The 12615-nt window shown below is 40.2% G+C and overlaps 1 protein-coding gene across 1 annotated transcript in view; it reads left to right on the top strand.

Moving 5' to 3' along the window:
- The window catches only part of LOC126471476 (kinesin-like protein KIF3A), a 131741-nt gene that overhangs the window by 99742 nt on the left and 19384 nt on the right, over positions 1–12615 (top strand). Inside the window, exon 11 of the mRNA XM_050099679.1 lies at positions 3218–3454. Coding sequence (XP_049955636.1) covers positions 3218–3454 — 237 coding nt within the window. The remainder of the gene's footprint in view (positions 1–3217; positions 3455–12615) is intronic.

The following is a 12615-nucleotide window of genomic DNA, read 5'->3' as shown; positions in this document are numbered from 1 at the left end:
GGTGACACTGTAGAAGAGTTACTAAATATGGTTTTCCGAAATTCCTTCACTGAAGAAGATGAAGTACATGTTCCAGAATTTAAAATGAGAACAGCTGCCAACATGAGTAACTTAGAAGTAGATATCCTTGGTGTAGGAAAGCAACTCAAATCACTTAATAAGGACAAGTCTTCTGGTTCAGGTTGTATACCAATTACATTCCTTTCAGAGCACACTAATATAACAACTCCATACTTAGCAATCATGTACAACTGCACGCTCAGCAAAAGATCCGTACCTAAAAACTGGAAAGTTGCAAAAGTCATACCAATACTCAAAAAAGGAAAGAGGAGTAATCTGCTGGATTACAGACTCATATCACAGAACGTCAGTGTGCTATCAGTTAAAAAAAAAAAAAAAAAAAAAAAAAGGATCTATTGACACATAGTGTGGATTCAGAAAATATCGTTCTTGTGAAACACCGCTTTTGACATCATTCCAGACAAGCAGCTTGTAATCAAGTTGCTTGTCTATGGACTGTCATCTCATTTGTGCAACTAAATTCCTGATTTCCATCAGCAAGGCTACAGTTGGTAGTAATTAATGGAAAGTCATTGAGTAAAACAGAAGTGATAGCTGGCATTCTCCAAGGAAGGGTTCAGATCCTCTGCTGTTCTTAATGTATATAAACAATTTAGGAGACAATCTGAGCAACCATATTGGTTTGTTTGCAGATGACACTGTCATATACCATCTTGTAAAGTCATCAGAAGATCAAAACCAATTGCAAACTGATTTAGACACGGTACCTGTATGGTGCAAAAAGTGGCTGTTGACCCTGAATAATGAAAAGTGTAAGGTCATGCACATGAGTGCTAAAAGAAAGTACTAAAAGAAATCCATTAAATTCCAGTTACACCATAAACTACACAAATTTGAAGGCTGTCAGTTCAACTAAATACCTAGTGATAACAATTACAAGTAACTTAAACTGGAATAATCACACAGATAATTGTGTGGGGAAGACAAACCAAAAGACTATGTTTTATTGGCAGAACACTTAGAAGAGGCAACAACACAAAATAGTGTGTGTCATGGATATGATATGAGAGTTTGGGTGGCAATCATTAAAACAAAGGCATTTTTCATTATAGTGAGATCATTTTATGAAATTTCAGTCAGCAAATTTCTCTTCTGCATGCTGAAATATTTTGTTGGCATCCATCCATCTACAAAAGGAAAAATGATCATCATTGTAAAATAAGAGAACTCAGAGATCACCTGAAAAGATATATGTTATCATTTTTCCCACTTTTTGTTCGAAAGTAGCACCGTAGGGAAATATGGTGAAGGTGATTTGATGAACCCTCCACCAGGTAGTTAAGCTTGAATTGCACATGTAGATGTAGACTACATCTACATACTGTAGGTGCAGAATGGCATGCCACACAAGTAAATTTTTGATAATGATTTGATTCAGAACAAGCAAATTCAGCTGTTTTGTCTTGTCTCTCATGAGCAGTACAACTGTGTATTGTTATTTTCTGAAATAATTATTTTTCATTCTGGTACACCGGGTTGTAATATAAAATCTTGTCTACATCTTATCTTTAATGATTCTTGTAGTTGACATGTGGAATAATCGGGTCTACTGCCAGATGTTTGTGTCACTCTGGCACAATATTTTGGCCACGTAACTCGTTGCAAGGCCGAAATATTGTGCTAGAGCGACACAAACATCCGGCAGTAGACCCGATTATTCCACATGTCAAGATCTCGCCGGAAAAGCCTGAAGAGTTACATTCTTGTAGTTGCTTATTAAAGCATTCAATCGCACTAATGATTAATCGTCTGCACCAGATGAAAGAGCTGTGCTTTTGGCATGGCAAATTTTTCATAAAATTTATAAATTGTAATTGAGCGTTGGAATTGGAAAAAGAAATGGATGACATTTTGGTAGTTGCTTCCTATACCATCTGATATAGTGGGCTCTGAACCGTGAAGTTAAAATCCTGGTCCATTTGTTCTGATTTAGGTTTTCTGTGGTTCCCTGAACTTAGATTCCTGTCTGGTAGTATGTCCCTCAAACGAAATTTTAAATCATAAAAAAAATTATGTATGATGCATATTGAAATGTACAAATCTCACTTGGTGGTAGGCCCTAGAAATTATAACTTTGGGTAGCTCCTAATCTTAGGAATGAAATAATTAATTTTTCGTTTTACTCTCCAATGGAAAATGTCAAATTTACCATATGCATTTCCTATCACTGGTGAGGCCTTTGTCTTGATATGAAAATTACTGTGATTACTCCTGGGATATATCAACTGTAATGCAACTACTGCACTCTCAGTTAAGATTGCACAGTTAACACACAGCACTTGGTTGCAAAATGCGTTTCAGCATAATATTGGGGACCCATGATGTGTGATTCACCATGTAGGCTGTTTTTGTCTTCAAACAATAGAAAATTCGAACTACACAAAAGGGAACTTTTTCTACAGTATGTATGTAGTTTTTGTCACCTATTTCCTTTTTACATTTCTCTCTTCTGTTGTTGTCTACTTAGTCTTCCCCATTCACTCAACCATCCATCCCAAGTAAAAAAGGTTTGATTGTGTGGCATCTGATTCTTTTATTGCAAAGTACAGTTTAGCTTGTTAAACTACAACTGCTGAGGGTCCCTAAGGATATTTGGTATTATATGGTACTGGAATGACATGATATAAACCCAGCCCTATGTATGCTATATTGTCTAAGATGTAGGCAAGGAACATGGGATACCAAATGTTCCTTGGCCTCGACATTCAGCCGTAATGTTGCCAACTGAACTGGTGTGGAAGTTGGTTACCTGGAGCCTGGTCCCCATTGCCAGAAAAGCAGTTTGGTAGTTCTTGCCACAAAGAGGCTATCTAGTGATCTGTGCATAAGTACGTGTAGCTCTGCATGGTCATTTCACTCATTATTGAGAGTAATTCATATGATAAATTTTACTTTTCTCCCAAGTACTTTTATTAATTTCTGGGTGTTTAATAAATCTCGCTTTGACTTCTAATAAAAACATGATTATTTTTATTTGTTTGTTAAAATTATGATATAATTTCAGTGTGTATGCACACTTTGCAAAACCATGTAGAAGTTCCTGCCACTTAGTTGGTAGGACAACATTCCACTTATTTTAGTGAAACCACTAGGAGTGTTCATTCATATTGTTAGTGACAAAAATTTCTTCCGACAGGCAGAATTAATTGACATGGAAGAACGTTATTCGAGTTTACAAGAGGAAGCTGCTGGAAAAACTAAAAAGTTGAAGAAAGTGTTTGCCATGTTGATGGCTGCAAAAGCAGAGCTAAATGACTTGCGGCACGAACAACAGCGAGAAATGGAAGGACTTCTGGACAGTGTATTTAGCCTGACCAGGGAGCTGAAGCTTCAAGAAACTATTATCGATGCTTTCATCCCAAAGCAGTATCAGGTTAGTTGAATGAATGTAAACAGATCATTATTATTTTTTATTTAGTTTATAGCTTAAGTAGTGTAAATTATGGCACAGGTGGTTTCCCTTTACCTTCATAGGTATACTTTTTAATATACTGTATAAATGGCTTTACAGCTTTAATTTATCTGGAAACAATATTACAAACTGAAATGTAAAAAGAAAATAGAATTTTCAGCTTCAAAATAAAAATATAACAGCACTTGGATCACTGATGAATTTATTTTGTTTAGTGAAATATCAAGCTAATAATAGTTGCAGTCCTTTTCAGTAAATTTTGAAATTCCCATTATTTCATATCTCAATAGCAAACCTGCCAACTTTTGTGGTTTATCTGAAATTTATGGAAATTGTAGAATTTTATGGTTTTATGGGTGGGCGGTGTCATTTTATGACTTCGCGGATAAAAATTTTAAATGTTAACATTCAGTAATCACCCCACATCTGCATAATCAATTGTTTGCATGTGTTAAAAGCAAGTCTACAATAGGCAATAACTCATTCTTTGATATGATTGATACTTTTAATCGTGTGATGTTTGTGTCATCATTGGATTTAAAGCCAGAACAACAGTTCTTTTATGCGAATCTTACATGTCAACAGAGTCTGCTCCACAAATTCTTTGTTCTGCTCCATTCACTTGTTGTGATTTAACCCTTATTCTTGGACCATGTGTGAACTAATGACATTCGTTCCATATGTGTGTGTTTTTTTACCATGTGCATATTCTTTGTTCACAAGGTTGGTACCATTTTCATTTAATGGTTTAAGACTTTTTGTGCATATTTCCAATGAAGTGTTGACTGTCTTGAGTGTTTGTGTCAAAATTTTATGTGACGTTCAGTGATCCAGTTCCTTTTGATGAACCGAGCGAGGTGGCGCAGTGGTTAGCTCACTGGACTCGCATTCGGGAGGGTGACGGTTCAATCCCATCTCCGATCCTTAGGTTTTCCGTGATTTCCCTAAATCGCTTCAGGCAAATGCCGGGATGGTTCCTTTGAAAGGGCATGGCCGATTTCCTTCCCCATCCTTCCCTCACCCAAGCTTGCGCTCCGTCTCTAATGACTTCGTTGTCGACGGGACGTTAAACACTAATCTCCTCCTCCTCCTCCTCCTTTTGATGTTTCAGTACATATCGAGATATTCATTCTCACAAGGGAACCTCCCCATCGCACCCCCCTCAGATTTAGTTATAAGTTGGCACAGTGGATGGCCTTGAAAAACTGAACACAGATCAATCGAGAAAACAAGAAGAAGTTGTGTGGAACAATGAAAAAAGTAAGCAAAATATACAAACTGAGTAGTCCATGTGTAAGATAGCCAACATCAAGGCCAATGTGAGCTATGGAGCGCAGTGGTCCCGTGGTTAGCGTGAGCTGCCGTGGAACTAGAGGACCGTGGTTCAAGTCTTCCCTCGAGTGGAAATTTTACTTTCTTTATTTTCGCAAAGTTATGATCTGTCCGTTCGTTCACTGACGTCTCTGTTCACTGTAATAAGTTTAGCGCCTGTGTTTTGCGACCGCACCCTAAAACCGTGCGATTGTTATTGAAGTCGTGGGCTATATTTGCTGGATTCATATTGCCCACAGAATACATCTCACGTATTTAATGCACTCTCGTCCAAAGTAGTGAACAGTCAACTGCCAGTCAGGGAGCCTCGTTAGCAGGAATACTCTCTCTTCCGTGCGCTGTAGTCGACTGACAGTGTGTGTTTCGATGTTTGTTTAGGTGTAGCGTCCCCATACTACGGCGCAGTTACCTCGCATCGGACGGACAGACAGATAATAAGTGTCTGAAAATAAAAAATTAAACTTTTCAGTCGATGGATGACGTGAACCAAGGACCTCTCGTTCCGCAGCCGCTCACGCTAACCACGGGACCATGGCGCTCTAGAGTTCAGGTTGTCCTTGATGTTACCTATGTTGCACATTGACTACTCAGTTTGTATATTTTGCTTATTTTTTCATAGTTCCACACAACTTCTTCCTGTTTTCTCGATTGATCTTGATTCAGTTTTTCAAGGCCTATCCACTGTGCCAACTTATAACTAAATCTGAGGGGGGTGCGATGGGGAGGTTCCCTTATCAGACATTTTCAGATGCTCTATTCCTATTGCAGAAACAATAAACAAGAAACAATACTTCTAGACATTTAAATAATCATATTCTGTTGATTTTCCGTGCATACTAAAATCAAGAAAGGAAGAAAAATATGCCTTTTTCACAGTATGTGGATGTGATATTAATCTTGCACATGGTGGAAGATATGATTTAAGTAATCATGTGAAGAGCGGTAAACACATAAGTTATGTTAAATCAAAGGAAGATAACAAGAAATCAACACCTTTTTTGCCAAGTCTGGAAACATTTACAGTGACATAATTAGGGCCAAGGTCTGCTTAGTTCCCCTCTGGTTGGAACACAATGTGCCCTTAAGTGTGGCTGATCATGCTGGTGCTTTATTTAAAAAGATGTTTCCCACATCAGAATTTGCAGAGAAATATAGCTGTGGTCACACAAAAACTACATGCATTGTAAATAAGATAGCAAAAAATGCATCATCTGAAGTTGTTAAGTGGCTTCAGAGCGAACCATGTAATTTAGCAATGAATGGAAGCAGTGATGCGAATGCCAAGTTGTGCCCTGTTGTTTTTACATTCTATGATATTCCACGGGAAAAAGTAGTGAGCACTGTGCTATCCATACCAGCATTAGTTGGGGACTCAACAGGGTGAAACATAGGTAACCTGATGTTATCACAGCTGAATTCTCATAACATACCAATTGAAAACTGTGTGGCTTTCGATAAGACACAAAAATGGGGTTTCAGTGATTCTGAAGGAAGTTCAACCAGGTATTGCCATCATAGGTTGCATTTGCCACCTGATTAATTCAGCGGCTGAAAAAGGTGCTGGAAGATTACCACTTAATATGGATGAGATCCTTGTTGATATTGTCACGTAGAAGAAGGTGTAATTAGATGAATGACGAACACTGGCTTCACTTAACGAAGGTTTATTCAGCACTTGCACTTACAAGAGTGCGGAGCAAACTGCCTCCGGCCAGAACACATACAGTATATGTACAGCTAAAGAACATTCCAGTATATTAATTCTTGACATTTGTGGATACTTCTAGAATGTACTCGAACCGAATATAGAAATTAAAATTGTACAGTCCAGGTGAGTTTTGAAGTCACGACCCTCCATGCAACAGTTTAGTATCGTAACCACTACACTTCGGCGCTACTCAGCTTCATCTGTGACATTGCTCCCTCCTTAAGAGAACAGCGTCTCAGTGTTATGTCCTCCTAGTCTGGGCACAAGTCATGAGTCCTGCATACTCAACTCCTGATGACTGATTCTTGCACTGGCAGTGATTCTCTTAGAACGTCTTTTGCTGCCACACTCTTCGTCACCTTTCCACTTGTTGCCTTTTACTGGAGCTTTGAATTTACCCTGAGTTGCAGGATCCTTATAGGGCTTCATTCGAAGGACGTGGACCGTATCGCTGATCATTCATTGTCTTGTGTCGGGATCGAAATCTTCAACTTCATAACTAACATCAGACAACTGTCTTACAACCTTATAAGGTCCAAAGTAGTGCCTGAGGTCACCAGGCTGGTAGGCAACAGGGCAGTGGCTCACGTCATACCTTCGGCGATTGTTTTCTTGAGCGTGCAGCGTGCGGAGTCGAGCTAACTGCCGAGCTTCCTCAGCTCTGGTTAACATCTGGCCGATACAGTCGTTGTCCACATCATCAGGATGTAACGACACAATGTCCATCGTCGCAGTCAGCTCACTCCTATGCACGAGGACAAATGGCGTAAATCCTGTGTTGTCTTGTTTATCAGTGTTGTAGGCAAACGTCACTAAAGGTAGCACCTCATCCCAGTTGCTCTGCTCAACATTGACGAACATTGATAGCATGTTGGCCAAGGTGTTATTAAGGTGTTCAGTAAGCCCGTTAATTTGCAAATGGTAGGCAGTCGTCATGTGATGAGTAATGTTGCACCTACGGTTTACCTCTGTCACAAGATTCGATTGAAAAACTTTCCTTCTATCAGTAATTACCGACCTTGGGGCACCGTGTTTTAATACAATGCCTTTCACAGTGAATTTGGCTACCGCAGATGCTTCGGTTGTTTTCATGGCTTTTGTAATGGCATAGCGTGTCAGATAATCAGTGCAAACAATAATCCATCTATTGCCACTAGTAGACATTCGAAATGGTTCAGGGAGGTCCATCCCAACACGCCGGAAAGGTGTTTCGGCTGGTGGTCGGCCAGGTGGTTTCTGAGGAACTGCCTTTCTCCTCTGCCACCCTCGACAGTGCGACACACAGTGACGGACACTCCTAAATAAACCTGGCCACAAAAATCTCTTGCAGATTCTGTTGTATGTCCGGCCTCAGGTGTGTCATGGAATTTCTGTAGAACATCTAAGCGCATGTGTTTAGGAATCACTGATAGCCACCTCTTTCCAAATGGATCAAAGTTTTTCTTGCAAAGTAATCCATTAACTGCCTTAAATTGTCCTTTCACACCCTCTGACCGATTTAAGGCAAGCGTAATTTGAGATATCGTGGCGTCCTCCTTCTGCTCAGTAGAGAGATCCTGGAGTGCAGCGAGACAGTCACTATCTTCATCAAAATCTCGATGGTCTTGCACAGGGATTCTTGAGAGACAGTCGGCATCTAGGTGTTTTCTTCCATTTTTGTACACTATGCTAATGTCATACTCTTAAAGATGTAGTGCCCACCTGGCGAGTCTTCCTGTTGGATCCTTAAGACCTGCCAACCATCAAAGTGAATGATGGTCTGTAACAACTGTGAATAGCCTTCCATAGAGATACTATCAAAATTTGCATATGGCTCAGATCACAACAAGAGGTAGTTGCCTAGTATCTCTCAGCTTTTGTAAGTGTCCTAGAAGCATAGGCTATAAACTTCTCTTTTCCATCCAAAATTTGCACCAGAACAGCACTGATCCCATACCCACTGACATCTGTGTGTAGTTCTGTAGGTGCTCTCTCATCATACAGACCAAGTACAGGGTCAGTCGTCAGAGCTTTTGGCAGCACATCGAAAGAATCTTGTTGAGCACCACCCCAGACAAATGTAGCATCAGCTTTTAACAACTCTTGGAGTGGTCTGCCTTTGATACAAAAGTCTTTGATAAAACGACGGTAATAAGAACATAATCTGAGGAAGCTTCTCACATCTCTAATACTTTTAGGAATAGGAAATTCTGTTATAGATCTCACCTTTTCTGGGTCTGGCCAAACAGCTTTGTTTGACACATGGCGTCCAAGTATTTAGATTTCTTTTGATCCAAAGAGACACTTTCTTGGATTAAATTTCAGTAAGCCTTGTTGGAGACACATAAGAAAGGCCCTCAGTCTTTTTATATGTTCATCAAATGTCTCTTAGAACACTATAATGTCATCTAAATAACAAAGACACAGCGTCCACTTCAGGTGACTTAGAAGATTATCCATCATCTATTCAAAACTTGCTGGTGCATTACACAAACCAAACGACATTACCTTAAACTCATACAGGCCCTCAGGGGTGACGAATGCAGTTTTCTCACGATCAGCCTCATCTGCTTCGATTTGCCAGTATGCCGAGTACATGTACACGGTTGAGAAAAACTTAGCCACCTTTAGACAATCTAGAGTATCGTCAATTCGTGGAAGAGGATAAATGTCCTATTTAATTATCTTTTTAAGCTTCTTGTAATCAACATAAAAGCGCCAAATGCCATCCTTCTTCCTGACGAGAACCACTGGTAATAACCGTGGGCTCTGCAAAGGCTGCATTATGTCATTCTTCATCATTTTCTCTACCTTGTCGTGAATTATACTACATTCCGTTGCTGACACACGGTATGCTCTCTGTCTTATTGGTTGATGGTCTCCAATGCTAATCCGGGGCTTGACTGTCGATTTGTCTAATTTCCTCTTCATCTGTGGGTTGAAGCATTCAGAGTACTCTTGTAGAATGGCAAGTAGCTTCCTCTGTTGTTCCTTAGTGAGATCTGGTGATAGTCAAGCTAGAAGATCTTGTCTCATAGTGGTAGCGCTAATTTCACCCACAGACTCGGCATGAGAGGTTTCTATGACCCTCAGCTGTTCTTTAGTTAATGGCTCAGTGTTTGCTACGCACATGTGTCTTCGAAGGATCTGCCGTTCTTGACGGCAGTTAACTATCCACAATTCACTGTATCCACTCTTAAACGGGACGGCAGAGGCTGGGATGACCAAGTTATTCTTCAGTGGTATGCTTCTCTTACATTCCACTACAAGATCCATGGGTTGATACATGGCATGACTCATGATAGTTACCTTTCTAGCACTGACCGCAGGAATGATCACTTCATCCAGCACACACAGTCTCCAGACACTCAGATGTTCATCTTCCTGTCCACAGTATCTCATCTCGTCTAGCTTAATCTTCGAGTGACCACAATCTATAATTGCCTGAGAAGCTTTCAAAAAGTCCCATCCGAGAATGATGTCATGACTACACTCTTGTAAGACAATGAATTCTGAGGGCTGTGTATGGCCACTTATACCCACAAGAATGACACATCTTCCTGTAGGTTTTACATATTTCCCATTAGCCACCTTCAGCAGAGATGTCTTGTTGTCAATGAATACGGTTTTCTGCAACTGGCGATGGTACTTCTCTGAAACGACTGATTATGATGCTCCAGAGTCCACAAGAGCTTGGGCTGGCCGGCCATCCATGACGATGTCGACGTAGTTTCCTATCATTTTTGTAGTGATGGATGGCGAAGGATTTTGCTCTTCTGCGGCCTCACCTCCTTTAGTTTTACAGATTGCGGCAGCTAGGTGATCGGCTGGAGCTTCTAAACGGCAATGGAGACCTCGATCAGCGTGTTGGGGAGCGTCCTCTCCAGCGGCTAGCTTGCGGTGATGATGACCTACGTCATCCTGCACCCACATCTTCTTGTTCATCTTCGTCGTCCCGGAGTTGCCATTGGCTAAGATCGATCTACTGTCTTCTGGCGTGGGTATTGTCAAATATCCGACGCCTTTCTCGAGAGTAGCCCACCACATGTCCCAGTCATCCACAGTGGAAACATAAAACTAGTTCCTCATGCAGCATTGTAGGCACGTAACTCCGCCTGGGTCTCAACTTTTTCACCGTTTTAAAGGGAAATGAAGGATGAGAGATTGGGTTCAATGTCTGTTCCATTTCCTCCCATATGACCTCTTGAAGCATCTCAGTTTTTTGCTCACTGTGCAATCCAAGTGCCTTCTGAAAGAACTTCCTCTGTCACTATGTGATGAAGAACACTTGTGAAATGAGTTGCTTCCTCCATGACAGACATTGATACAATGTTTGGAAGCCGTTCAAACTACTTGAATTTAATTCTTCTTTTTTTTTAAAAAAAAAAATCCATTGTCTCGATATACTTGCACCATTTTATGAAGTCGTCTGCTATCGAAACCTCCTTCAGGATTAGGGCTTGATACATGTCCTCAGCAAGACCCTTCATGAGATGTGCAACCTTATCTTCCTCCTTCATTCTAGGATCCACTATTTTACACAGCTCCAAGACATCTTGAATGTAGGATGCTGTAGTTTCTCCTGAACGCTGTGCCCTGTACTTTAATTTATCTTCAGCCTTGCACGTCTGTCATTGTGTGTCACTGAAATATTTGCGCAGTTCCGCCTAGAATACTTCCCAGCTTGTGAACTTATCCTCATTGTTCTCATACCATTGCTTGCCAGTGCCTTCCAAGTAGAAAAATACGTTAGCCAAACACACGGTGTCATCCCATTTGTTAAATTTGGCTATACGTTCATATACCTTCAGCCACTTGCTTGGATTGTGGCCATTGTCACCAGAGAACCCGGAGGGATGTCTCGTGGGGTGGCACACAGTTGCTATCACAAGTTCCAATACCCAGCATCTCCACCAGAATAATGTCACGTAGAAGAAGGTGTAATTAGATGAATGACGAACACTAACTTCACTTAATGAAGAAATTAAAATTGTACGGTCCAGGTGAGTTTTGAAATCATGACCCGCCATGCAACAGTTTAGTATCATAACCACTACACTACGGTGCTACTCACCTTCTTCTCCAACAGTATATTTTATTTCTTACAGAAGAGTGTCAAAAGAAAAGAATGCCTTCAGAAATTTGAGAAAATATATGGTAAAGAGCCAAAGAAAATTCTGAAGCATGTATGTACTAGGTGGTTATCTTTAGGCAGATGTGGTATCTGCTCTTGTCTTCGAGGAGGAAGTAATATTATGTACCCAAAACATTTCCACAATCTTGACGTCTTTCAGAATACCTATAGTTGAACAAAGTGGATCCAAAGAGTATCAGAAGAAGAGAATTCTTGATTCTTCTACTACACATGCCCCTAAAAGAATAGCATATTCTTCCAAATGTGACAAACCCACCCTAAAAAGTAAGACTTCTGCTACAACACATGAGGAAAAATTGTTAGTGTTCCTATCCTCAGACTTGAACAAGGCATTTTGCACTTTTCTTCATGTGACAATTCCTGTATTTGACAAATTGAATATTGCCCTTCAGACTTCTTCCCCACCAGTTTACTTTTTATTAGAACTCCTAATGGATTTGCTAAAGAAGATGTTCACCAAGTTTGTTAATTTCAAAATTGTCAAAAGCTCCTCATTGCTTGAAGTTGAGTACAACTTGGCTCAAAATCAAAGAAGTGATGATGGGTTAGTTACTGGCACTCAGACTTCATAATTTAAATCCCTTTTCTTTGCATCCGTGATAAACTACTTTCGTACTGCCTGTGACTGCATCATCAACAAGTTTCCACCCAAGGGTGATGTGTTAAGGCATGCTGAAGGTTAGACACTTGAAGATGCACAGTTTTCTTCCATTCGTTTTTTCTAGGAAATGTTTCCTGTCATGTTATGCGAGGAAGAGAATGAAATTAGAGATGAAGTGGTGAATAAGATTCAGAGGCAGTTCACAGCTCTTCAGGTAGATGACACTGGCTGCAAATCAAAATGCTGCAAGTGATTCCAGTTGGGCACAAATATCAAGAATTTGTGGAACTGATGAACTTCTTAAGTATAACCAAATTTCTAGAGTAATTCTCTCTATTCTATGACCA

Source organism: Schistocerca serialis, chromosome 3 (assembly GCF_023864345.2).
Source record: "Schistocerca serialis cubense isolate TAMUIC-IGC-003099 chromosome 3, iqSchSeri2.2, whole genome shotgun sequence".
NCBI lineage: Eukaryota > Metazoa > Arthropoda > Insecta > Orthoptera > Acrididae > Schistocerca > Schistocerca serialis.
This window is presented reverse-complemented; position numbering and strand designations above follow the sequence as displayed.